The sequence below is a fragment of the Triturus cristatus genome, chromosome 6 (assembly GCF_964204655.1).
Source record: "Triturus cristatus chromosome 6, aTriCri1.1, whole genome shotgun sequence".
NCBI classification, from domain to species: domain Eukaryota; kingdom Metazoa; phylum Chordata; class Amphibia; order Caudata; family Salamandridae; genus Triturus; species Triturus cristatus.
The window spans coordinates 1,139,191,137-1,139,218,969 of NC_140589.1; the positions used below are offsets into that span (position 1 = coordinate 1,139,191,137).

Genomic DNA, 27,833 nt, shown 5'->3' on the forward strand with positions numbered 1-27,833 from the left:
CCAGACGCTGGTCCGGCGGGAGGGAGCCCCGCGAGTGGGCCGCAAGGAACATCGCGCGCAGGTGGGGCGCCAACACATCCGGGCGTAGTTTGTATAGCTCAATGGGAATACCATTGGGGCCCATGGCCTTGCCGGATGCAACCGAGCGAATAGCCGAGGCAATTTCGTCCGAGGTGGGCGGGGCGTCCAGCGAATCCCTGTCCTCCACCGTAAGGGAGGGCAGTGCGATGTCCCGAAGCAAGGCATGGGAATCTTCCTCCGAGCAGGGAGAAACCGGGGAGTAGACTTCGCGGAAATAGTCCGCGAAGCAGGAGACAATGACTTCCGGCTCGGTGACACACACACCATCCACGCTCTCAATCAAAGGCACCACGCGGCTCGCTCTCTCCCTCTTATCCAACCACGCAATCAATTTGCCAGCCTTGTCACCCACATCATACAATCGCCCCTGCTGCTCTCTACCGAGGCCCCTGGCCGCCTCCGTGACGAGGGCCCGATAGGCCGCCTGCTTTAAATGCAAAACATGCAACTTGGCGTCTGTTACCCCGCTCCCCAGGCCACCCTCCAGTTCTGCAATCTCGGCCTCAACCCGGGTCACCTCCTCCCGCTCGCGCCGCCGGGCATTGGAAATAAAGGAGAGAGCCTCCCCTCTAAGAACCACCTTGAAAGCCTCCCACAGGGAGATGGCAGACGGGACCGACCCCACATTCTCATCGAAATAGCGCTGTAAGGATTTGATCAAGTCGGCACGAATGGTGGGGTCGCGCAAATACCATGCATTAATCGGAGCCACCCTGCCATCCCCCCTCGGGAAGACATCGAAATGCAACAACAATGGGGAGTGGTCTGAGATACCCCGTGCCAAATGGCGCACCTCCCCCACCCTCCCTGCATGGGCCGCCGGGACAAGGATGTAATCAAGCCGCGAGAGGCTACCATGGGCCCCCGAGTGGAAGGTGTACTGTTGCAATCCAGGATGCTTTAAGCGCCAGCAGTCCACCAGGCCCAGCGTGTCTAAAAGGCCGGGCAGCCACGCCTGTGCCCGGGGGAGGTCCCTAGGGGGATGGCGATCCATAGACCCAGAGGCAACCGCATTAAAGTCCCCTCCAACCACCAACAGGCCACTCGGAAGGTCCAGAAGGAGGCGCCCCAGGTCCGCAAATGTAGTGGCTTGTAACCCAGGCGGGACGTACACTGATATAAAGATAAACACTCTACCCTCCATTCGTCCCACCAGAACAGTGTAGCGTCCCCTCTCATCATGGCGCACCTCGTCAATCTCCAACGGGAGCGAGTTCTTGACCATAATACCCACCCCCCGCGAGCCCGAAGTGAAGCCGGAGTGGGCCGCCAAACGGTATCCCCGCCGATTCATTGCATGAAAGGTGTTACCTATAAGGTGCGTCTCCTGCAGGAAGACAACATCTGGTGAAATACGTTTTAAATACTGCAGGACCACACCACGCTTAATCCTATCCCCCAGGCCGTTAACATTCCATGACAACACAGTCAAATCCCTACCCCCCATCATACGTCGAAACAATCGGTCGTCCCCCACCGAGCATCTTAAAAACGACAAAACAGTTGCGGGTTTGCCTTGCGGTGCTAACAAACAACACACCCCCCCCACCCCCCGGTCCCAACAGAACTCCCCCCTCCCTGCACCCCTGCATGAGCCCAGACAGCCCCCCCAAAGTGCAGTGTGCCTGTCGCCCCATAGCTAAATACTAACTAGTCCCCCAGAGGAGGAGGGAAGCCCCCAGCAGACCCTACCCGACCTCCATGGGAGGGGAACATACGAAAGCAATATATGGTAAAGGAACAACATCCAGAGCAGGGCCTATACAGTCACCCCTCAATTCTGATCCGGCGGGCCCTCCTCGCCAGCCGCGCCCCCCCCGCCCCGATCTCCAGGCAAAGTGTCTAACCAGTCCCCAGCCGCCTCGGGCCGGTCGAAGAAGTGCGTACGGCCATCCACCTCCACCCTCAGCTTAGCCGGAAAGAGCATCGAGTACTTGAGGTTTAGGTCCCTTAGGCGACGTTTAATACCAAGAAAGCTCTGTCGCTGCTTCTGGACCGCCGGAGTAAAGTCTGGGTAGAAGTGTACATCCATGTTGTCCAGCCTGACCGGTCCCTGTTGCCTGGAGGTCTGGAGGATGGCATCTCTGTCCCGAAAATTAAAAATCCGGGCAATAAGAGGCCGCGGCGGGGCACCGGTCTTAGGGCGGCCCCCGGGGACCCGGTGGGCACGCTCCACCGCAAAAAGCTTACTCAGCCCCCGGGGCTGGAGATGGGTCAGGATCAATTCTTCCACGAAGAGATCCGCCGCCTCCGCCTCTCGGCCCTCCGGCACACCAATAATACGGACATTATTCCTCCGGGCCCGACCCTCGGAATCCTCTAGTCGCCGGTCCATCAGGGCGCTCACCTGGCCAAGCCGGCGCACCTCCTTCTGGAGGGCCACCACGTCCGTCGTGAGGCTCGTTGTGGTGTGGGCCAGGGAGTCGACTCGGTCGTTCGTTTTTGACAAGTCTGCCCTCACAAGGCCCACATCCACCAGGACCGAGTCAATTTTTTGCGCCAAGGTATCGAAACGCTGGTCCACTGAGGCCTTCATCTCCGCGATGGCGCCCATGACGTCCCGGAGGGTCGGATCCACCGGATGGGCAGGTGCCTCCGTCGGGCCCACCGGGGATGTCCGCGATGTCTCCGGAGAACCCTTCTGGAGCGTGTAGCGATCCATACTATTGGCCTGGTGCGCCGTGCCACGGCGAGTTGTCTTCATCTTCGCCCGGTCGCCATCTTGTTTGGTGGACATGCTGGCCCTTCCACCGTCGTGCCAAGATCTCCAAACGGGCCGCCACACCAAATCACGGGTGTCAGGGGGGGGGCGGGGGCGACCACCGGGCCGCGGGTCAACCCACCGCCGGCGGGGCAGCCGGGCACCTGGACAAGACCACACCACCGCACCCCGCTCCGCAGCCCGACCCCGCTTGAAGCAAGGAGGGCGCAAAAGCGAAAGTGAAAGTGCGGGGTACGCGAGTCGCCCAGCCCCGCTCGCCGCTGTTATTCACTTTGTCCCCGGATCGCCCCACCACTCCAATCCGGGGGGCCGGCGAGGAGAAGGCCGCAACCGTCGATCGATGCTCCCACCGGTGTTCGGGGTCCGATTCGAGCCCAAAAAACGGGTGGCGCCTCAGCTCTGGTTCCCCGACACAGTCCCCTCAACAAGGACAGGATATCGCCAGGATTAATTCAGGAGGTCGCGGAGGTCCTCGGGAGCCTCGCACCTACGCGGCCATCTTGGTTGCGCGCTAGGCTCCTCCCCCGGCTTAGTTGTTTTCATTGCTCGATTACAATGTTTGTTTTTTGCTGTATTTTGCTGCGGACATTAAGTAAATGTGATGTAAATTCCAGATTTGGACACCTGTTGATTATGGCAAAGACAATGGAATCAACACATACTTAGCTGTTTACTATGTGTGTCATTTTCTTTCTGTTGGTGAAGTTTTTTCTTCCCCCAACAGCAAGAGAATTACACACAGCTAAGATCATCTCGATAGACTTGTTGGTGGTTCTTTTTTTTTTTTTTGTGCTATTTAGCCCCTAATCAGTTGGTCCAAAATTTGTATTCTTACGTTCTACAAAACTCTTCCTACAAAATATATTTTCCTTTCTATGAAACTTTAAAGATGAAACCCAGGCAGGAGTATGGTACTGGTGAAAAACAATTCATACTTCTTCCACTTTTTAAAATCTTTGTTGGAGAATGTTAAATGCGGAACAGTAGTTTTAGTAACAGCTTTGAAATACACTTTACCAGAGTTGCCTAATTCTAAACATTGCTGTATCAATTTTGTACTTTTTAGGTAAAAGACATCTTTGAAGCCTCCCCTTTCTATGTAGGAGAGGATTGTGTCACTATTATGAATGGGACTGATGAAGGTATGCTTCAATGACAGATGCGTTGTGTTTTAAATTTTAGTTTGTTATTACTCATTCAAATTATACGTGTTCTGTTCATTTAAATGTTTCACGTCTAGTTTGTGATGTTCTTGGTTCACATGTGGAGCAGAACGTTTATATGTGGTGTTTGATGCTAAATGTGTAAGCAAGGACGAAATGAAAATCTTTGTTATATTTGTTTTCTTTAGACATAGAAAAGATAGATTACATTAATTGGATAAATATATTTTATTTGTATTAAAACAACAAAATCTAGCTAAATTATATTTACAAGTTGACTGTTTTAATTTGTTAACCCTTCTCCCCACATCCTCTGTGAAGAACAAACAGGGAACTCGCTGCTGGCTATCATGTCAATGAGCTAATCTCTTCACAAACTAATTGAATCCTAGCTGTAGCTCTGATAGGGGATGTGCCTTCTACTCCAGTCCCCATCACTTCGCTGTTTGTTGGTAGTTCTTCGCCTGGCTGACAGGAAAGATGAGACCTAAGTGTATGCAGTAACTCAGCTTCGTTCCTAGACTACATTACTTGCACATCACTCAAATTCTGTTCTTATTTGGTCCACTTAGCAAAACTAGTGCATGGTGCTTGGTCTCGTCACAGCGGCCATCAAGTGTATTTGTTTCCTGGTTTTCAGGGAGACCTCACACTTGATCCCTTGTTTATCACTGTGCAGTTTGTATCCACATTTGCTATGCTCCAGAAGTCTTTTTAGAAGGATTGCAACTCTTAAGGAGCATCAGGTTTTGCCTAATTACCACAGTCACCCCAATCAGTACATAGGTTCTCCACTATGATTCATGCCTGAAATGGCTGTTGTTTGCTTGCACAGCCATGCCAACATTTTGATACAAGAAAGAGGGAGAATTCGAAGGAAAAAACCAGGGGACTTAATTTTTCCCATTGATGTTCTTTGAAGACAAGCCAATTTCAGGCAGCAGATGGGCAAAATGAAGCGATTTTTAGCTAAACAAAAAAAATGTTATTCTCCCGCATGAATCAGGTCTGTTGGCATATATGCTTGCACGAAGCACACATTAAGGGCTATGAACCTCCCCCTCTTTGAGGGAGGAAATGCACTTATCACACCTTCTTCGGAGAAAAGGAGAAGTCGTAAGTATCTCTTGCTCCTGTCTCCGAGTTATCCTCTTTTAGAATTGAAGCATTAGGAGTCAGTTACACCTATCAGTGTATCTCTCATCTGCAGGGGTTGTTTATAAAGCAGAGCTACACGCTGGTTGCTTAAAACATTAGACACACACAGTGATTGGTTATTTATCATTCGCAAACTAACTATAAAACATATGGATAAGAATAATTTTAATAACTAAATCACCGCATTTGTAATTTAAGTCGGTGCTAACCGAAGAAAAGTCCCAAATATGCTTTGTCACAAATCTCGATTCCTAGAATCCCTAACTATTATTCAAAAGTGTCTTTAATCATATAGTTGCATCACTGTAGCACCTAACTAATTTACAGCTTGGCAAGTCATATTAGTTGACCTGATTACCTTATTAAGCTGCTGCATTTGTAATACGATCTTTCAGTATGTTCCTCTTAGACGCTGCCCGTGTGTCTAAGCCCTCCATTTTGTAGCTGCTCTTTATACCTTATCTTCCATTGGTTTCCTGTGGAGAGGGGAGGGGACACTCCTGTAAGCACATTTGTTGAAACATCTTTATGCAAACCATGCTCTCTTATAGGACGACCCCACATCTCAGAGAGAGATTCCTTCGCTGTCTTGTTTATGTAAACACTATCAAAATAGCTTCAATAAAAAATACATGACTATGGCATTACCATTCAAACAGTTACTTTTCTAGGCCCTAAGCCTAATACACAGATACTCCAGGACGTCTGTGCTCAGCCCCTTTTTGAGCTTCATGGGAAACATACCTTGTCACTGAGAGATAAGGCTTACATCTAACCCTGCCCCCTTTTTGTCCTCATAGCTGACCTGTCTCATAATTCCGTGGGAGGGACAGATACCACAGAATTGGTTTGAAGTGACTGCTTGGGATGGTTTGCCCATTATCTTACCAATACCTCTGGGCGGGCACAGGGAACTCTGCACAGGTGAAGAAAGGTACTACCATCTTGGTTTTAGGTGGAGTGGGAATTGTGGACTAGTTTACAGAAAAACACACAGGAAGTGCTGCAAAAGTGGGTTTACCTCGTTGGTTAGGGAGTGGCCATGAGTTGCACCCCACCTCAAGCTTGCACTGGGCATAAATGTGGCACCCACAGTACCCTCCTTAGAACAATGCTGGACCTGTGGAAGATAGAAGCAGGACTGTCCCTGCTGTTGTGGCCTCTGAGGAGAAACCTAAGGGCGGGACCTGTTCCTGCATGTACCCAGGACCTAGAAGTGGACTCCGAAGGCCAGTTGGCTGACCTGCTGTTACACTGCAGCAACTCAAAAGATGCAAGAAGCCCACTTTCTTGAGGAGCCCAGCTGGCCATGTTTAATTCGATCTGCCCCAAACCTCTCTGGTGGTTTCTACTCGAGTGAGTTCTGACCTCTAAGTAGAGTCCTCGAGGTCCTGGAGCCCTTAAATAAGCATCAACGTCTACTTCTCCTGCCTAACCCTAAACAGTGGTACTTAGATACTATTTCAAAGATTTCTGCCTGGAGACCCAACAGAAGATGGAAACTGGCAGCCAATCCGCAGTGGGTGCATCAATGGTGGGCCTGACTTCGCCACAGCTCCTGCTGCTTTCTGTTCAGCAGCTCCCGCTACAGTCTTCTCCTCAGCTCCCACTACATTTTTATCTGCACTACCAAATTCGATTAAGTGCGCTCGACGCTAAGGGTCGAACCCTCTCCAGCTACAGTCTGGAGGGTCGCCCGGCTGAAGGCTGCGACTTCCAGAAAAGAGACTAAAGGCCTGATTTAGGGTATGGTGAATGTGTTAATCCATCACAACTGTGACAGATATTCCGTCTGCTGTTTTACAAGTGTCAGCGGATATAATGAACTTGTAATATGGTGGACTGGATATCCCTCACATTTCTAATGCAGTAACCTGCCCACCATACTCTTAATCAGGACCTAAGTCTGAAGATTGAAAACTTCACCAGACCCGACGATGAGCAACAGTCGATTGACATTGATGGCTTACAGGGCGCAAGCTCTGGACTTTTTCCACTTTTAGCTTTTCTGCACTTGTTGACTGCTTCACCGAGACCCCCTTCTTTGGCAACCCGTCGTCGACATCCTTGTCTCCAGATCCAACCTGCTGCCTTGCCCTGCTGACTACTCGAGTCCCTGTCTCGGGTGAACAGTTGCCCCGGTTGATGCTTTTTGTCATACTTAATTCAAAATGTAAAAATGTATCCCTTTTCCCTTAATGGATTTTTTTTGTTTGGTCTCATTTTGTTCATTAAAATATTCTCTATTTTTGTGAAATTAGAGTGAGGTGTTTATTGTGTTTGTATGTTCGACTGTTTAACTGTTTTGGTTCTTCTAAATGCTTCACACATTTTCTTAAGTTAAGCCTGTCTGGCCGGTGCCATAACTACTGTGAGTTGAGCTCTGGCTTAATTTACTGAAATCTCTAAAGCACCTAACAAGAATAGTATCATTATTACTTGTGGTGGGTAAGCATCCACGCCAACCAATAATCACTTTCTCACAATACCACAGCAGTGTTTATGTAAAAAAGTGTGTCTCCGTTATTTCCATCTCTCGCTTGTCAGTTTAGAGCTGGCTGAGTCCACAGTTCCTCTGTAAGGTTATCTTCCTTAACTCAAAGTACCTTCTAAGCTGATGTGGAGCCAGTACGGAGACAGCGTAACAAGTTATGTCATGTCGGTCATAAGTTTTCTTCCCTCAAGACAATAGTCAAGATGATTTTCCAATTGTGTTGGGCCAGCTTGACAACCATTTTCCTCATATCAAGTCCCGCGCTCATTTTAAGGAACAAATATTGAAACCAAGGAGGACTGTGCATATGGAGTAACTTGGTTATTCATTTGAAATCTAATTGTACAAAATTCAACTTACATTGGAGTTAAATTGCTGTACCCACCAGGGATAATCTTCAATAACAATTCCAAATCTCTGAACCTTCTGTCAACAGTTGCGTGAATTGCAGTTTTCAGCTGTCAGTGTTTATGAATTTACTTTGCTGTGTCAGGTGGTTAATCTGTAGATTCTGCACACACACTGCCTCACACTGTCACACACCCAACCTTGATTGCAGACTTGGGTTAACCAGTTTTTTTCTGGAAAGTTATGCCCTCTTTTGTGAAAGCAGAGCAATTATTAGTTTTTCTAGTAATAGAAGTGCTGATGGAGATAGCAGGTAGAAACGTAGTCGGACTGAACACTGGAGTACAGGGCATTAAGAAGGTTGAATTGCTTGGCATGTCAGAGAAATATTTTTCGTGAGAAACACAAATAATCTTAATTTGAAAAATCGTCTTTGCCAATAAAGTAAAACCTTGGTGCTGTGCAGTCATCCACTTAGTATCACTGGAAGCAGTGCAAATGACACTCCTTCACTCTTTCCCACACCCACACCATTCATGTTCTCTGTTCCTGAAATATCAGGCTTGAAACTGTCAATGCAGTGAGAAAGGGAAAGGGGTTTCAGAGTAAATGTAAAATACAGGAGTATCGGAGACTAAAACGTTGATACTTTAAAGATGACTCTGGAGGATGGGAAGGCACACAGAGTTGATACTGCCTTTTCAACCATTTGTCAACCGTCTAACAAGAACATGCCGTCTGTACCTTCATTTTAGGAAGTCTCTGTGAGCATGGCCCTGCAGTTTACGTCGTCTAGAGAGTGCAGGAACACCAGTCAGTAATACGAATCCTCACTTTTAATGACATGCCAAGGGTGAAGAAGACGGGGTATCTGTGTTCAGGAACTCATACTTATCTTCCCATCATATGCTTTTAATGCAGGAGAGTAGGTGACAGAAGTGACTTTGAGGGCCTGGTGTTGTGGACAATGGCCGGATCACTGCAGACTTAAAAGAGTTTCTTTGCCTCGCCTCCAAATATAATAATGAAAGTGGGAAAAACTGTCTCAAAGTGATACAATGGGGTGAAGGAGGGAATGATAAGAAAAATACAAAGGCAGCACACCTTCAATAATTCTAAATGACATGTGTGTGACTAGCCTGAATCAACTTGGCAGACATTAAGAGCCTTGGGATTCTGTTATGGCTGCCCTAACAGTTCCTTAAGCTGTACTGAGACTTCCATTGGTGGCTGTTAGCCCTGAACTTTTTAAAATAGCATCAAGACCATCTTATGTTTGACCTCTCTGCCTGAGACAGCCAGTGCAGTAGCATTTAAACTGCGTGAAGCAATTTTGAGACTATTTTGTGGACTTCAAATTATTGTATGTACCTTTTGCAAGTGGTATTAGTCAAGCCTTGAAACTACTGAGAAGCATGTTTGTGTTTTCATCATGTACTAGATGAGGAGGTAAATAGTACTTTAAAATTTGGCACCTCTTGAAAAGGAAAATTGGAACAAGTTTACAAATGGAGCAACAAGGTAACAAAGTAAAATATTGCTACCTAATGACTACTAATAATACTCCCTTCTGTTACGGTAGCCCACTCATGATTGCTAGGTCAACCTGTGCTATAAATAGAGTTTTTGGCCACAGATGTATGATGCTGGCTGATGCTTAGGGAAAGAGGCTAGGCCAGTGTTCCAGTGTCCCGAGCAATTCCATTTGGAACCCAAATGTAATTTTTTTTTTAAATGGTACTATTTTTTTTTTAAACAGTTTTTTAACATGGCTTTGTTAATTTTTCCAACTTTAATTTGTATCTTCTAGTTCACTGTTTCCATATTAGTTAGAGCAATTTACTATGAAAATAAATGTCTCAGTTTTCATGTTTTACCTCAAACAACCCAAGCTAAGGTAACTAATTGACGTAAAGTACCTAAGGTCTGACTCCATTTCATATAGACGCGACTCCATCTTGCCTAATGGAGGTTGCCATCTACTCACTCTCAAACAATGGATGTTGCCATCTTTCCCAATTTTTGCAGAATCATTGGCATGTCTTTCATTAGATGCAGATGTCATCTGAACTTATCTTTCTAAGAACTTTAAAAGCATCAAGTCATTTGATTGATGAAATAGATACCACATTTAACACGATATTCGTCTGGGTCAGATGTATACTCTTCACCATGTCAAGGTTAAATAAGAACACATACAGACATGTAACCAAAATAATGTGGTCTTAATTAATGTCCTTTTACATTATATGTCATAAGGAAATGTCTCGGATGCGCACCTTGATGCACATAACCTATATCGGACATTCATACACTCATGTCAGAAATTCCGATTTCTGATAAGATTTAGTATATGAGGATTACCCCTGTACCACTTGTCAGGAGAGGTCCATTACCTAGTTATCACCTGAGATTCTGTCAGAGACGGTCTCACCTGCTGCCAGCACACGTCACACTTCCCAGATGCTACATCTTGCCTGAAGCACGAAGTTGATAAAGCTGAGTCCTGAAGGAAGACCGACTGACTGCTACCGCAGCATGTGTTTGCCCTTGCGGGGAACACAGTCTGCACGCCTCCGCTAATAAAGACAGCCTTTGCTGTCAACAAGATATATGGTGGGTCTCTTCTCCCTAAAACTCTAGGCCACAGGTTGCGCTGCCTTCCATGCCCTCTTAGTGTAGAGCATAGAAATAGGCATTAGCATTGTACGTTTTAGATGACATTTTAAAACATGCTAGAAATGTTCATTTAATTCTCGTTATTTATAACATGTCTGCTTGCTGTTTTTATAATATTCTAATGTAGTTTTAGATGCCAAGAAGCAGATTATTCCTGTAGTAGTAAATGCTTTTACTTAAAAGTTTTATTTCAACTTTTTACACTGTCTGTGATACTGTGAAAAACGAAATAAGAGTTGCGACTGTTACCAGGATGCCGACGATGCTTTTATGGTTTGTTATTTACCCAATAGCAATACTTCTATTTTAGTTACCCATTGAGTAACGTTTCACAGGGCTACAATAACCCATCTTTCACATACATCGCTGGTGCTTTGAACCAAGTTCACCTGTGTCACCGGCCGGTGGAAAGAACACCTTGTAGAGTTATGCCAAAGTCGTAACCTATGCAACATAACCAAATTTGTCCTAATTGTCTTTTAAATCCCTTTAGTACATGTCCTTCTCAAGTATCAGGTGCATTAATTGATAAACCTTCCATATCATCATGTACCTATTGTTCCTTCCATAAATTATCTTACCTCCCTTTTTTCCAAAAGCACGTCTTGATTGACAACCAATCTGTAAATAATGTGGGCTTTATTTAGAGGTTGACAGATGGAATGCTTTGTCAAAACGTGACGCATATCCCATTCTCCGTATTGCACCAATCACAGCTATAATATCAAAAGGAACAAGTGCTGGACGGAATGCTGAACAATACAAACATTCACCCCCAGTCACAAAGATCTGGGTTTCATCCATTGTTCTTTTGCTCATCACGCCACCCCTGTTTGCACCCAGCCGTATGCAAATCAGTCTTTACCCTGTTCCTCATGGGAACAGCCCAGCCTGAACTGCCAAGCCAGGTCTTCCCTGGACCAGAAACAAGCATCCTGGGACTGGTTTCAGGGCATCACCCCTCATCAGCCAGGCTAGCTTGAGTCCAGTGGCGCAGTGAGTACGACGGGACCCAAGTCTGGGTATTCCCTTCCCACTTAGGGCGACAAAAGTTTTCGGTCTTAATAGGGCAGACTGGACATCCGCATTGTTTGTTACTGAGTATCCCAAATTCTAAATAAGGCTGATAGTCTTCAGCTACCCCAGTATCAATCAAGATGCTTGACTTTTACCACACCCCATTTCTCTGAACAATTTCCCCTATAGCTTATGTGAAATTCTATTAGTTTGTAGTGACACCACTAGATGACTTCCGAGCGCACTAGCTTAAGAGTGCTGTACTCATATTAATAGGTAAGTATTCGCTTTTTAGATCTCGCATAGGTAGCGCATGCGCTGCCTCTACGTGGCATCAAGTAATCTGTATGTGTTGGCAAGCGGCCAGTAGTTTCTCTTGCCGCTTGCCATTTGGTGAATGTTGGCACAGCTCCTGTTAGCTGGCTTTTTACTGGCTGTTGATGTCAAACTGTCTTCCGTGTAGTCCGGTAGCAGCGGTCACTTTTTACAGTTTTCGTCCGCCAGATCTCGTTTTTTTTTTTGTTGCACATCTCTGTCTGACGTAAATATGGCAGCGGCGCATGCGCAAGGCTGCGGCGGGAGCCGGTGTGCACGAGGGAGCGGGCAGCGCATGCTGCTTGTTTTTTATGTAATTGATCTTGCATTGTTTACAATTACAGAACACACCTCTAAACCACAATGCACTTAAAAGTTAATTACTAGATGCTATCTTTGTTTATTTTACGCGGAAGGCCTCGTTTCACATGACAACGCCATCTTATCTGAGAAGAGTCCTCTTCAGTAAACAATCTCCCAGCTGGCCGGGGACACCTCCAGTCTTTTAACCAGGCCTGTTAATGAGGCACGGGGGAGACTTTATCTAAACACGAGGAGGGGGTTCCCAAATCACTTTCCGCTCTGTAAATAAACGCAGCATCACTTCCTCAGTTGTTTTTGGTGGATTTGGGTGATGAACAGATGCCTTTTCCAGGGTGGTTGAGGAGAAAATGTTTATTAAACTCTGGATTTCATCTTCTGATAAGAGGCTCCGCATCTGTTTTAGACCACAATTCTTCAGCTCGAGTTGATGTCCTAAAGAATGCAGCAGTCGTAATCGGCCAATGTGGTGTTGTTTGCCTGTGGTTTAAATTGGGAACAGGTAGTTAAGCCTTGTTGCTGCTCCCTATAACTAGACATGGAAATGAGTTAGAATGCATCATGCATGTGTTAACAAAAACCTGTCCGAAAACGTCAGTGTCACTGTTTACGTTATCATCACTAACCGTTACATACTATCTCCTCTGGGCCCGATGCAATGACAACACATAAAAACAAAAACCGGGAGAGAGAAAGAAATCATTTTATTATTAAATGTTATTTTGCTCTTCTGTCTTCCAGGACAAGTTTTATACATTGTTATTTTAGCCTCCGCTTTGACGAGTGTCTGTCTGTATCTATCTGTCTGTCTGTCTGTCTGTCTGTCTGTCTGTCTGTCTGTCTATCTATCCATCCTTGCCTCCCCACTTATTTTCTTCTCTGTTTACCTCTACCAAACTGCCATTTATCCCTGCAACCATCCACCCACGCATCATCCATCCATCCGTCATTCGTCTGTCCATCCATCCATCCATCCATTCATGCAGTCATTCATTCATCCATACATCCATCCATGTCATGTCTGTTATGGGCATATTCACGGGAATTGTGGCACTGGGCAGCACAGGAAGCTGGGGGCGTACTTTGGTTTGTTGATGCATGTCTGTGTTTCTCGGTGCCTGCTTATGTGTTTGTGGTATGCTTGTGTTTATACGCGTTTGGGTAGGGACAGGAGTGTGTAAACACGCACGTTGCCATGTTTAATTTAACGTATTCATTTCTATTGCACACCATATTAGGTTAACATTTGACAAGTCTGAATAAGACAGGGCGTGAAAGTGAAGGCGCAGGAAGTTACCCCGCTTTTCTGTACACTCTTTACCCTGTGACGGAGATATAACATAAATTGAAAAGGGATAGAATTATTTGCAAGAATATGCACTATTCGTCTGCAATCGGGCAGAATTTGTATGCTTTGTTAGGGGCATTAGTTATTCTACTCAAAAAGAGGTCTTTGGTTGAGAACAAAACTTGTATGCGATCAGGGCTGCTCTAAGGATGCAATGCTGGATTTTAATTTAGGCCTGCTTTTCTAAGTAATGACAGTTTTGATTGATGATTATTCTATTTGCGAAAAGCAACTGGGGTTTGTGGAGCCATGAATTTTTCTGAAGAAAAAATTAACTTGCAAGTGTGAAGTGGAGAGATTGCAGGGGGAGTTTGCTGAGAAATCACATAGGCTGCAACGGAGGACATTTACAAATACATTGAAACAGGTGGGGCTAAGTTCTAATGAGTAATTTGTTTTGTGTGGGAGGTGAGAGGGTTTAGCCGTTGGATTTAGAATGTGCAACGCACTTTGTCATTGCCATAAATTTGGCATAGTGTCCACTGTCCAGTAGGCATAGAGGTGAGCCTTCCAGGCAATGCCCTTTTAGGTTAGAGAGGCTGTATGTTATGATACTATCTCACAATTATTGTTTAGCGTGAGAGTTTGGTAAGTTATAAGTTCTCAGGGGGGAGAATTACATTGGCTGAAATAGTACAGCCTCCTAAAGCATCTAAAATAGTCCAGAAAGGTGCATTAGGTGGACGATAGTAGAGCACACTTTTAAGGCATGAAAGAAAACAGACAAATATATTTTGCAATAGTTTGGAGCCTGATGGGGGAGGGCTGGTAAGTGGAATGGAGATATTGATCAAACTTGTCTGCAGTAGTGATGGCTCTGTAATTTCCTCCAATGCAACAGCTCTCGCATTAACACGAGTTTTAGCTATTAACATTGAAAATTACATTGCCTTTTATTTTATTTTCGTTTTTAAAACATAAATAAAAGGCGTTGTCTTTTACAATGCCAATAGCTTAAACTCGCCCAAATGCGAGACCTATTGCATTGCAAATGTCTGTCTTACTTCCTTTCACATATCTCTAGAAAGACACCTTGTCTTATCCCTTTAGTAGATATGCTTTTTGCATTACTCAGTGACTTAGAACCCAATGTCCAGGATCATCTTCCATATTTCAAGCCAGTTTAATCTCTGCAACCAAGATATAAATCTGTTGATCCATGCGGCAACACATTGATAACAATTTTTCTTCTTGTCCCAAAGGCCCCCCCGTTCATATTCCTGTAAGTGTTTGAAAATAAACCGTTTTTTCTATTGTACAGACTTTCAGTGAAATCTGTATGGAAGACCTTCAGGTTTTATTACCAACGTGTCTCTTGCACCCCACCCCCCCTCTCTCTCTTCCTCACATACACACGTTCTTCTTTTTTCTTCTCTCTCTCTTTCTCTCTTACACACAGCCAACACTTCACTTCCAGAGTGAACTCAAAACTCAACAATGATAGTCTTTGTCACACAAGTCTCCATATGAACACTCTTCCCCCTCTCCTTTACATGCACCTCCTACCACCCTCTCATTTAACTTGGTTCTTGATTTGTATTTCCGATTGGCGATGTCTTATCCTATTGGCCCACGATCTTTTATGTGACTGTAGTTTAATTTTTCTGCCTGTCGGCTGACCCACTTCGCAGAAGAGCACTGGTTAGCACATGAGCTTTAAAAGTTACTTTTACAGATGCACTAATAATGGCCTGTTCACGCTGTCATAAAAATCACGTTCTCTTTCAACAAGCGTAGGAAATACTTGGACTGATGTCCTAATAGGCGTTCGCAGAGCTATTGTCCGAAGTAGAATGTTCATGATGTTAGATGGGTAGGAAATACACCCATGAGGAAACAAAAGCTTAGTATTAAACAAAGTGATGCAGCTTAGAAAGTATGGTTTGTTGTATTCTCTTTTTCGAAATTTGAAATGGCAGTTATGTGAAAATGTAAAAACTCCTCATCTACTATGAAGTTTAACATCTATTTGCCCTCAAATATTAACTATTGCACAGCCCTGATACCTTCTGTATGATTTTTTCCCCAACAGGAATTTCGGCATGGATCACTGTAAATTTTTTAACAGGTATGTGTATAATATGCATGGTGGCATGTTGTGGTGGAATATATGTTTTAGTAACATGCAGACAAGTAGGTTTCTTGGAAGAGGGTTTATTTAAGATTAAGTAGATACATGTATGACCCCCATCAGGAGCAGATGTAACTTCTAGCTCAGCCTTTGTGCACTCGCTGTCTGCCTGTCAAGGAACCCCCACCACCTTGCCATTCTGTGCCATTTAGTATCCTGACAAGCAGGACACCACAGGACACTCTAAGGGTTGTGAAGATAATTTATGACCTCAAAGCTTCTTTGTTACTGTGCTTAAGTATTAGAACCCCATGACCAAACAGATTCCTCCAATTAATACTCGCCCTTCATAAAGCGAGGCAGCTATTGTAGTTCTAGCTGACCTGACACACAAAGTATAGATTTACTGCAAAATTGCCAACTTACAGAATAACAACCTTTCAATCTTTTTGGTCGCGGAGATTTGGTTAAAACCATTTATGTGTCATTGGGGAGTTCTTGTGAAATCTCTTCCTCCATGTTGTTTTAGTGAACAGCATACAAAATACAGATGACTTTGTTATGTTATGTTAGGAGTTTATAAAGCGCAACAGCTGCCCCAGCTAAGAGGCGTCCCGGCGCTAAGCAGCAAGAGGATAGCACGCACAGAAGGCACAGGGAGGCCTACAGAGAAAGAAAAAGAAATGTTTTGATGGCTTCCCTAAAATGGAGATAGTTAGTGAGCCCTTGAATATGGGCCGGCAGAGAATTCCAGAGAATGGCAGCTTTATTATGAAAAGAGCGCCCACCGGCACAAACCCTTCTCACACGGGGGATCACTGCCAGGCATTGTCCCATAGATCGAAGCGATCGCGTGGGTGTATAGGGTAAGAGAAGGTCAGTCAAGATTTGCGGGGATGGCAATATCAGGATTTTGTAGGCTATACACAGTGCCTTAAACTCAATTCGCCTGGCCACAGGCAACCAGTGGAGGCGGCGGATGGCACATGTCACTGAACAGGTTCTGCGCAGGTCAAGGAGAGATCTTGCGGCCGCGTTCTGGACTCTCTGTAGCCTCTGAATTTCAGACTTGTTAACTCCCAGATACAAAAAGCAGGCATAATCGAGTCTAGACAGGATCAAGGCCTGGATAATGATCTGCCTCGTCGGGGCATCAAAGAAACCCAGAATAGGTTTAAGTCCGCGCAGCAGACCAAAACAAGTACCCGTCACCTTTTTGGTCTGAGTCTGAAAATTGAGTGAAGTGTCCCTCCAGACCCCTAGGTTCTTCACTACAGGCTTAGGGTCAGGGCCGTGCCTAGACTCTTTGGCGACCATAGCTCGTTCCAGCGGTCATGGTTCCCTTCCACCAACAACACCTCCGACTTGTTGGCATTCAGATGGACGTTATTATATATATTTTCTGTTTAAAACAATGATGTCCTTTAAAACTTTTAAATCAAGTTTCCAAATTGCATCACAAAAGTAATTGAATGTACTTTCCCACTTCTACGGAGAACTGTTGCAGAAACACATAATGAAAGACAAATAATGAGTAGACAATGCTGTTAAAAAATACACAGAACTTAGATATAGTAAATGTGATCCTCTTGTGAGCAGCCATGTATCTAAATAATTAGCAAAATGACCTTGTTGGATTCACATTATACTCCCCATGGATCATTTAAACACATGCCAACGGCAACACAAATTGTTTGTGCAGAAGGTATGTATTAATCATCTTTGCATGTGTAATAAGAAGCAAAACTGTCACTGCTCTATGACTCTAACAAAAGATTCCATCACATTTTTGGATTTGAAAATCTGGCCAGCGGAGGGGACACTAAAAACGGAAGTGTTCTACAAACCTACAGATGCCAACAACCTCCTCAGATATGACAGCTTCCACCCGAAAGCGCTGCGAGACAACTTGCCAGTAGGCCAATTCCTACGACTAAGGAGAAATTGTACGGAAAAAGCAAATTATGAAATTCACGCCAAAAAATTAACACAGAAATTGCAGACAAAGTGCTACCCTACAAAACTGATTAAACAAGCATATAAAAGGGCAAAAAACTGCAACAGAGAAGGGCTTTTGGAACCAAAAAGGAAACTGGATGACAAAAAACTGGTATGCGTAACCACATTCGGAACAGATTCCAACAGTGTAAAGAACATAGTTCTACGACATTGGAGAACACTGAACTCTGGGGGTCTTAAACTAGAGAAACCACTATTTGCATTTAAGAGAGGTAAATCCATCAAAGACTCTGTTGTACATACCAGACCAAAAAAGAAACAAGGCAGAACAGGCCAACAGAGCACACTCTGGAATCTACCAGAGGTAACCGGACACTACCCGTGCGGATCATGTAGTGTATGCAAATTAACAACACAGAGCAAAACAATCGACGTGGGCCTTAAAACACCATGGGAACAAAGGTCCTTCAGCAATTGCAACAGCCACAATGTGGTTTACCTAATGACGTGCATCTGCAATAAAATATACATTGGGATGACCACACGTAAGGTCAAGATCAGGATCAATGAGCACCGCAGTACATTTAGGTGCGGTAAAACCATCACAAAAATGATGAGACATTTTCAAACGCAGAAACACAGTGAAGATGACTTTACTTGGACTGTAATTGAGAGACTACCAGACAGCTGCAACGAAAAACAATTGCTAAAACTAGAGCAAAGGTGGATCTATCGCTTGTCAAGCACAACATCAGGACTGAACGAGGAAATTCCATGGTGCTCTATGACGTAGCTTTGCCACATAGCCTACATATCTCTGAATATGGCAATCAAAAGTAGATCTATTGCCCGTTTAAAACAACAACAGGAAATAAGAAGAAAATTCCGCGGGATGGTTTAATTTAGATTGGGCCAAAAAGTATACATATCCCTAAAACATGGTAAACAGGAGCAAAAGACCAGAGGCATAGTCCTGAAAAGACAACAAAACCTCCGACATATATAACAACAAAAGATTGGGGTGTAACATTAGTCCTCGATATATATAATTTAGGAACACAAGGGGATAACACCATGAAAGTCGGAATTAGGTAACAAACGTGCAGTCAACTAGATTAATCCACTGATTAGAATGACCTGCCGTTAGCAGATATACGAAACTCAAGTGGGGCTGCCTACATCATACCCACTAACACTGGTCGTGAGGTGAGACACGCTATTTCCGCAAAGATAATGGCGAAATAGCAACTCTACACACTTCAAGCGATTATCATTAAAATAACTACACGAGGGATCAACGAAATACTCCTCAAAATTGTAACTAACAAATCCTTCGCTGTGAGGGGGATCGAACACGGCGCACCAGACATAAATAAACTACATTTCCCACAAGTCTTGTAGTTCAGCCTCGTAAAAGTGTGAACAGCTGTGATTACGTTGCGTGACGTTAGAGAATTGGGTCAGAACCGCCCTCCAATCAGGCTCGTGCACCTCCGGTTAAAAGCCGACACCGCCGTACTCACATCCCCGACGGCAGACGGTGTGGTTGACTAGGTGCAACGGCGGTGCAGGGTCCTTGATGAAGTAAGTGACAGCGAGGGTACACTTTGTTATTCAGACGCCTGTTATCGCGTATGATTTGTGTTGATAGCAGAGACGCATGTAGAGCTTACCAATGGTTCCAAATTGTTCTGTTTAAATAATTTCAAAAAAAGACTAGCTATAACAAAAGGGACAGCAAACAAAACATATACAAATAGGGGAAAGTTCACCCTGCAACACAGGATTTGAAGAACTAAGCAGGAATACTGGCACGGAAGCGAAATAAGAATAAATACGTCCCTGAATATATTTCCCTAAACCGTAAAAAGATAGTAACGCGGTAATAAGGTTCCGTGAACTAGAATCTTGTAGAGAACGAGATGTTTATCATTAGATCGGTTTTGAACGTGCTAATAGTTGCCTTTATTTATCTCTGATGCAGTGTTTGACTACAGGACTGCACCTAACACACGAGATCTGCATGATGCCAGTAGGCACAGGGCAGTAGGTGAGCGCCGGAAGTTCTTAATAATCGACTGGATGAAAGAGATATACATGATCACTATGCATGGTGATATATTTAAGAAATGAATAAACAACACAACAAGGGAATGGGTGCCTGAATAGAGAGCTATAGGATTGATGACTAGAAAATACATTATAGCCACAATCCTTTTCACTCATAGTCAATCACAAGCAGTATGATGATCACGTTGTGTGGTGTATAGATGTGGATGTGATGTGGCGGTGAGCAAACTGGAATGATTAATGTATTACACTAAGCCCTAACATAGAGAGCACATAGTCAGGTGGTACACCATCACTACAACTAAGAACCAACGACTACGAGCACAAGACGGGCTGTAGATAGATTCATGTTGTTGTGTCGTCAAAGAAACACATGTTAACTTTGTGTCCCATGTCCAATAGAAAAATTCTACTGAAGTCGGAAGGCACATACGGACAGGTGAGTGCATTAGGCCTCACGTACGAATGAGTTGCATGTAAGCACATGTACAGCTTAATCGCAGGGACCTTATAGCATAAGGAAAAGAAAGATATCGCCCTGACGAAGGCCCCAAGACCCGATTGGGCTACAAGACGGGCCGAAACATGTTGGCATACGGTAGCGGGTACAATTGAACAAATCGAGTTCAAAGAAACCCCGACAATAAGTTTTTACTGATATCATGAGTGCCCAATAATAAATAATTTAAAATAGGGTACACTCATAGGTATTTTTAATCTGATCTGGTTCCCTGCCTAACCAGTGGTTCATTTATCTAGGAACTCCCAGTATATCTTTGGTTGAGTCCGCCCAGAGAGTACCATCTTCTCTGGGTGTGGAGTAATTGCCTATGATGAAGCATGTCACTATTACGTGAGTGAGGCTTTTACTTCAATATCTTTGATATTCCACCTGTCAAGTAGATAGTTGAACAACATCTTTCCACTACTCTGAATCTGGTATTTCGCCAATTCAATAGTGGTTGCTTTTTGTGAAAAAAAAAAAAAAAAAAAAAAAAAAAAAAAAAAAAAAAAAAAAAACTGCTAGACAGGTACCTGTTCTCTCTTGTTGATTCGAAGCTTTGGTTTCTGGGTGCTGCCTTATATGGATGACACCCTGATTCCTTTTAAATTTGACTTGGGGAGATCAACTCTGGCTGATCAGTAATAACTGCCTGCCAAGCATTCACAGGTGGATGGCAGAAAACTTTCTTAAGCCTAATGGAGACAAGAATGAGATCTTGATTTCTGAAGAGATTCCCTGAGGTGATGAGATGCCTTGCGGCCATACCTTTTAGGCAACACTCTTTCTCTAGCCAGTTCTGTGAAAAATCCTGGATTTTTGGGTGGACCTAATATAGGTTGGGGAACCCAAATTGATAAGACTTACACTGCATGCCTTGTTACGCTGTGGACCATGAAGAAAATTATTTAAAACATTCCACACAGCGTGACGTCTTCAATACTACCATCCTTTCTCGCTTAGACTAGGGGAAAAACCTCTATTTAGGCCTGTCAGAATATCACACTGGAATGTTGTAGGGCATTAAAAATACTGATGTTCGTCTTGCCTCTGGGCTCTGTACATTTGATCAGGTGTCTGAAGTGCACTGTTCTCTGCACTGGCTCCCAGTGAAACAGAGGGCGCATTGCAAAGAAAGCTATATGATGCACAGGGCGTACTGTAATTCCAGCCCAAAATAGCACTTGTTACTCAACGCGTACCAGCCAGATCTCTGAAGTCTGGATCTCTGATGCTTTTTTTGAGTGCCTCTGTTCCGGCAAAGAGCAAGTGGGAGCTAGATCCTTAAGGTAGCGGGGTCCATTGTTTGGAATCATTTGGGATTGAAACTATGACAAATTCATTTCCACCCTAGGTTTCTTTTTAATGTGACCCTAGTTGCCCTAGCACCATGATACACAGAGGTGTATAAGAGCTTTAGACATTAATAAATAAGAATTAATGTGTAGTTTTTACCTCATTCCCTTTCTGTGATTATTTGAGACCTAGACATTCTCAGTTTTTCATTGTGGTTCAGACTGGAGAGTCTGCTGACTCCTTGTGATAGCTCCTGAACTTATTTCTCTTTCTTCAACTATTACTACATGATTTAGATTATTTTGTCTCAAACACAACTTTTGATTGAGGATGCTGAAACGGTGTGCCCTATCGATTTGCTTGATGGGTATTTTTACCTTTGTCTAGGAAGACAGACCAAAGGTCTCTAGGTTTCAGTGGGCTGCTATGGGCAAACAAAGCAATTCTATGGTCCCGTCCTTAGATTAGATTGCATTCTGTTGGGTATCAACAATCGTCCTGTTGATGTGAAAGGTCTACCTCCACCTGGAAGATTGACTGATCAGAGTACACTCTGTCATAGACGGTTCACAAACTAGACGTGGTCGTAGCCTTCATCTCTGTGCATGCTAGATATTTTCATTGTTCCATGCAATTTTCCATGATGCAGATGCAAAATCTCTTGTTTGCTAGTGACCTATGGGCACCTGAACGGGGTCTGGGACTGCAGAACTCCGGGTTTAATTTTAGGATCTGTTAGAACCCTTTGACCTGCTGATAGAAGTAAGATGCACTCAGTTCCTCTGGCAAAACATAAGATGAAAGAACTGACTGCAGCTTTAGCTACCCTTTGCATAGGGAAGAGATAAAGAGCAGCAGTCCCGGAGCATTGCCATTTTGCCCACATTTCTTCCATTTCTAACTTGTCGGGCTCTTGAAAGAAATCTGCTTGAGTACTGTCTTGACCTTCAAGTCCCTTGACCTTGAAGCGACCATCATTGGTTTCCTGTTGTGCTTGAGCTGTCCCAACTTTAATTTCCATAGTCTGTGGCATTGTGGAACAGTGGGAAAAGCAGCCCGATGACTACTCTGAAGCTGAAAGCAATCTTCTGAACATTGCAGTTGTTTTAACATGGAGGCCTTTTTTTACAACTTTCTCTCCTTTATAAAGCAAATGGGTTTCCCCTAAAGATGAGTCCCGGTTACCCCTCCATCTCAACTCTGCTGCCCTGAATTTGACACTGTTAGTTATGCAATATTATCACTTACCCTGCTGTTTTGAATGAGCCTGACACCCTTAAGTTGTCTTCAGCTCTGAAAGTACACAAATAGTGTGTGTCTTTGTGTTTATTGCCTACCGTTATTTGAAATACAGCAGTCTTTTGTAGTAAGAAGAGGGATTCTTGCCAGGTGCTGTCTGTGGGCAAGGCTCTTGAAGGTTCCATTGCTGACCGATGAGAATATCATTTAAAAGATGGGTTCTGGCTTCATTCTGTAGTGAAGTTGCATTTATTGAGAAGCCTATTTTACTAGATTTCTAGGTGCTGCACTTGCTGGTTTCCAGTTTGGTGATGTCAAGGCTATATGGATTATACTGCCCACCAGAAATCTTGCTTTTGGTCTGATAGGATGAGAAATTGATCATTAAGCATTGACTAAACTCTCCTGTTACCACACATATATTGCTACTGACATAGACTAACTGTGTTTATATTGTATACGTTAAAGTCTCATGGCACCGTATAGAATATGGATGACGCTTGTCGGCTGGGAATTGGTTCATGCATATCCGGTTATGTGTTGTTCTACTTACGTGCACTGTATTTAATGCACCAATCACCCATTTTGATAGTCTGAGAATATGTTCCCTAATGGTTTGGGGCACCTTGGAAGGTCAGTGTAGCTATAGAGTAGAAGGGAAGTATATGTGCAGAAGATCCTGTAAGAAGTTATGTTTTTCTCATGTATGCAACTAGGCATGTACAAAACACTAACATTAGTGGGATAAGAGAGTGGGAGGCTGGCCTCTGATGGCGAAGTATTCAAGTTTGACTTGGAGAGACAGACATACGGCTGTTTGGTTGGCCATTTGTACTTTCATAGATATGATCTTGCAAGGAAACTGGAAAAAGTCTGGATCACACAGGGCAGGTGGCTAGGAAGAGTAGAAGGTAATATGAACTTTTCCTTAAGAGCACCATGTTAACAGTGGGTTAGCCTTGGGTTTTATGGTAGATGTTTAGAAAATCCATGGCACACGAAAATGTAAGAGCTTGTATTTAGTCGAAGTGATGTGGTGCATAAGACATTTTCGTTTTGGTGGAAGATTGCAAAAATGGTTCAGAGGTTGTCTGTCTACTAGTAGTCTGGGAGTGGGAGCTGTTCATGCTTTTGGAGGTCGAGGGAAGTACTGTGCCAGGGTGAGGTCGTTCTGTAATGAGGGAATAGTGTGCCATGCTTGGAGTATTGCTTAAATGTTGTCATGACAGCTTGATCATTCTAGTGTTTAAAAACAAGACTGTCTTCTGAGTTTAAGTGAGGTATTAATTTGTGTGCAGTCATGCTGTTCAGTGTTTTGGTGCACATTTAGGAGTCGCAAGCTAGGGTTCAGGTATTGAGTGTTTTCCACGAGACACGTATACACATGCGGAGCTTTGTTTGAGATTGTTTCACAGTTATAGTTGTGATCATTTGTTGTCTGATGAAGGTTAATATTTATTTGCTTTGGGAAAGAGCCAAGTTTTGAGAGATTTGCTTACGGTTGGGAATCATGATGTATATATGAGTAGTGTTGAGTAGTTGAATGGCTTTTATGGATATTGGAGAACCTCCATAGTGTTGCTGAGACTGTGAAATGACTCGGAGGCATTTAGTTGCTAATCAAATGGAATTCATGACAAGGTTCAGGACCATCACCAACTCTTCCTTGAGTGATACTTTGCTGCTTGAGACTGTGGCAGCGTCTAGGAGGTTTCTAGTGTAGGGTGTGAAGTGTTCTAGCGATGTGTACCTAAAGTGTTGAAGTAATTTGAATGCTGCATTTGGCCTCTTTACAGACTGTGAAGTCTTTAATCTGGTTTTCCATGTTTGAAGCCATTGGCATTGTGTAAGCAGACAACAAGTAGATGTTCAGTAATTTCTGCTTGAAGGGTTGTGAAAATTAGAAAAGCTTATGGAACAATGTGATTTAATTGCTTCAGACTTTAATTTGAAAAATCATCTATGATCAGCTTTACTTTATAAACCGTGGAAAATTCTATTTCAGGCAGTTTAAATAATTCAGGAAAGAAATTGGTGGGAATGCTGGATTTAGGAGGCGGATCAACACAAATCACGTTTCATCCAGATGACGAGGTAAGTGCATTATAGCAACGCTTTATTTTGAATACAAATTTCTAAGTATAAATTATTTTTTTTGCTATTCAAGCACGTGCCCTCTTGTCTTGAAGCCAATTTATGGTTGATTCAAGCAGTTGAAGTATCATGAACTTCCTTCAAATGATCAGACGCTCTCATCTATTTTTAGCATTGCTTATCCTTGTGGTGTCTCAGTTTGGTTGAAGGATTCTATATGGTGAACATCATACTTCTGTTTGAATCCCAACATCCCAATCTACGTGACTAGCTCACATCAACCATCTTGCCACGCTATTGCACCCACTTTCTGTCAGCTGTTTCAAAACATGGTCTTTGCTTGTTCCTCGGTGACTCAGTAAATGAATTTCTTGGGGTATACTTTGATTGAAATATTATGATTTTCTGTTGCCGTTCATAAGTCCTTCCTTCCTTTGTAAGAGTTCCTTGACACTTTTGCTGGAAGTCCATCCCGCTCTGTGGCCCTCTGTTTTAAGGGTAGGAATGCATGGGTGTTCTTTGCTTATACATATTTTTTGTACTTTAATATAGAACAAACATAGGTTGAACTTGGCTCAACGGTATTGGATTGCTTTACATGAGCTCCTGTTACATTTCACAAGGTAACATTTATTTTTTAGGCAAGGGAAGATTAAGTGATTTCCCAGAACCACAGAATGTTGAGCCAACGGCAAGACTCCAAAGTTGACTGTTCTGGCCCTAACACCAAATCCTATCCTTTTTGTGGTTTACCACTTTTTTTATGCACATTGCATCTTCTGTAGTTTTCGGGTGCCCTCAGCTGTTGATCTCCAATGTTTGCAAAGTGCAGACACATCTGTTTTTATCTGAATTGGCCATTGGCTGGACTGGCAGCTCTGGTACAAAACAAACCTATCATATCATGGAGCATTATTATGGATAATACCTTCATGTGACACAGTCTCTCCTGATGGCCCCATAAAATGTATAGTTGTTTATTTTCTTCTATTAATTTGTATTTTAGCTGTGTCATTTTTGTTCCTACTGCACATGGTCATGGTTTGTATGTTAGGAGGACAAAGATTGCAGAGTTATTGTCCTATTTTGGCACCTTCGCAACATTTTGTGTTTTGGCTCATTTAAATATTCTGTAGTCCTGCAAAGTTCTAGAAACTTGACCATTATAATGGATGCCACTCTGGTATTTGAATAGACCTGTTTTGTGCTGGCTACACTAGCTACATTTCTGAAATTTTACAGAAATCACATGCAGGAGTCATATCATAAAGCACCTTAAGTGTCAATGGATTTCAGTGGGTTTTGGTGGCAGATTTATTAACAACTTGCAGTTTGCTATTGTGTGCATCAGTTTAGCTTTGAGCGGATGTATGTGGACCTGCAAAGTCACTGTATGGTAGTGACATATCTGAGGGGAAATGAGAGAGACCATATTATCTGAGCCCAAGCTCAAACCAGTTACTGCTTTCCAACAGTACATTGTGAGGGTGCACAATTTAATATATAGACGAGAGAGACACCGCAGCACAATATCACAAAGAGATTTGATGGTGTTCCAGGACCTCTCTAGAAGCACTATATAGTAGAAACAAATTTCCCACTTCTCTCCACTTCTACATTTCTCTCTTCTACACAGCTTGCCTTTAAATGTTGTAAAGAGGGTTCAAATGGATTATTTTCCCTTTGCAAATTTAATTTTTAAATAAAGTAGCTGCAATTAGGACCCAAAAAACTATTTTATTTTCTGTCACTGCTCCGGGGTCATTTCGGACCCAGAGTTACTTACTAGCATTGTGCAATGCTGACTGGACATGTTATTATCCTAGTGTATAAATGGCGCTGTCTCACCTGATCCAATCTGTTACTTCTTCAACACAAAGTATTTGTCCATCTGGAATGAAAAAGGTATGTTCAATAACTTTAATGCTGATAACTCTCTTCCAGGTTTCTATTCTAGTTGGCTTTTTTCCATTTATTTACTCCAATAAGAGACCTTGGATCTTCAAAGACAACTTGAAACACAAGAACGGAATGTGAAAGATGAACTCCATTGTCCACTGTATACAGTGCTTTGGATTCTGGTCAGACAGCTGAAGTTACAGTGTCTGCCTCTGTATGACTTTGAAGACTTACCACTTTAGTAAGAGAAAATTGTTGAATAAAGGAAGATTCCTCTGTCCCCCGAGATACAAGGGACTCTGTTGATAGATTTATTTTATAGTCTGCTTCCTCTTTTGTAGACACTGCATTTACTAACAGTAAGAACAGTCAGGAATCTGATGGGGATTATGGCCTTGTGCATTGCTATAGTGCCGTATGCTCTGTTGCAAATGCTCCCATTAAGGAGCGTCTGTGCAGGCAGGGGTCCCAAGCAATGGATCAATAGGAAGATCTAGTCTTGGTGGAGCCCAGATTTACCACAGTCTCAAACAGTTAACTGCAAAAACTTTCTGCTGGGCAGACCATCTCTGGATCCACAGCCGCAGATGACCATTAACACAGAAATCTCTTTTATAGGAAGGGGACACATCTGAACAACATGACTGTTTGTGGTAACTGGATGCAAGTACAACGAAAGAGTTGCATCAAATTTCTAGAGCTGAGAGTAATAGAAGTGGCTTTCGGAATATTTTACATGCTCATTCAAAACAAAACTGTTTTGGCACGGACAGACCATGTTCTATGTCCAGAAGCAAAGGTACATTTACTTGCTCCAGCTGTCAGCATGAGCTCAGGGAATATGGCACTGGGCCATTCAACAGCACCTCCAGCTCCGAACAGAGCATCTGCAGGGGGTGGACAATCACTTTGAAGACCTGTTCAGCTGGTCACAAGTGGGAGATGAATCCTCAAGTACTTCAGCAGTACTTCCAAAGTGGGTGATGGCAAAAGTTGATTAGTTGACCACCTCAGAAATCTCAAAATGCTCAAGCTTTGCCTCTAGGTACCCACACCC

At 43.6% G+C, this 27,833-nt stretch overlaps 1 protein-coding gene across 6 annotated transcripts in view; it reads left to right on the top strand.

Annotated features, from left to right (window-relative positions):
• Nucleotides 1-27,833, top strand: part of ENTPD6 (ectonucleoside triphosphate diphosphohydrolase 6) — a 227,917-nt gene that overhangs the window by 94,442 nt on the left and 105,642 nt on the right. For all 6 annotated transcript variants that reach the window (XM_085612057.1, XM_085612054.1, XM_085612058.1 and 3 more), the window contains exons 5-7: nt 3,870-3,945; nt 15,679-15,714; nt 24,789-24,877. In XM_085612057.1, the coding sequence (XP_085468183.1) occupies nt 3,870-3,945; nt 15,679-15,714; nt 24,789-24,877 (201 nt within the window). The remainder of the gene's footprint in view (nt 1-3,869; nt 3,946-15,678; nt 15,715-24,788; nt 24,878-27,833) is intronic.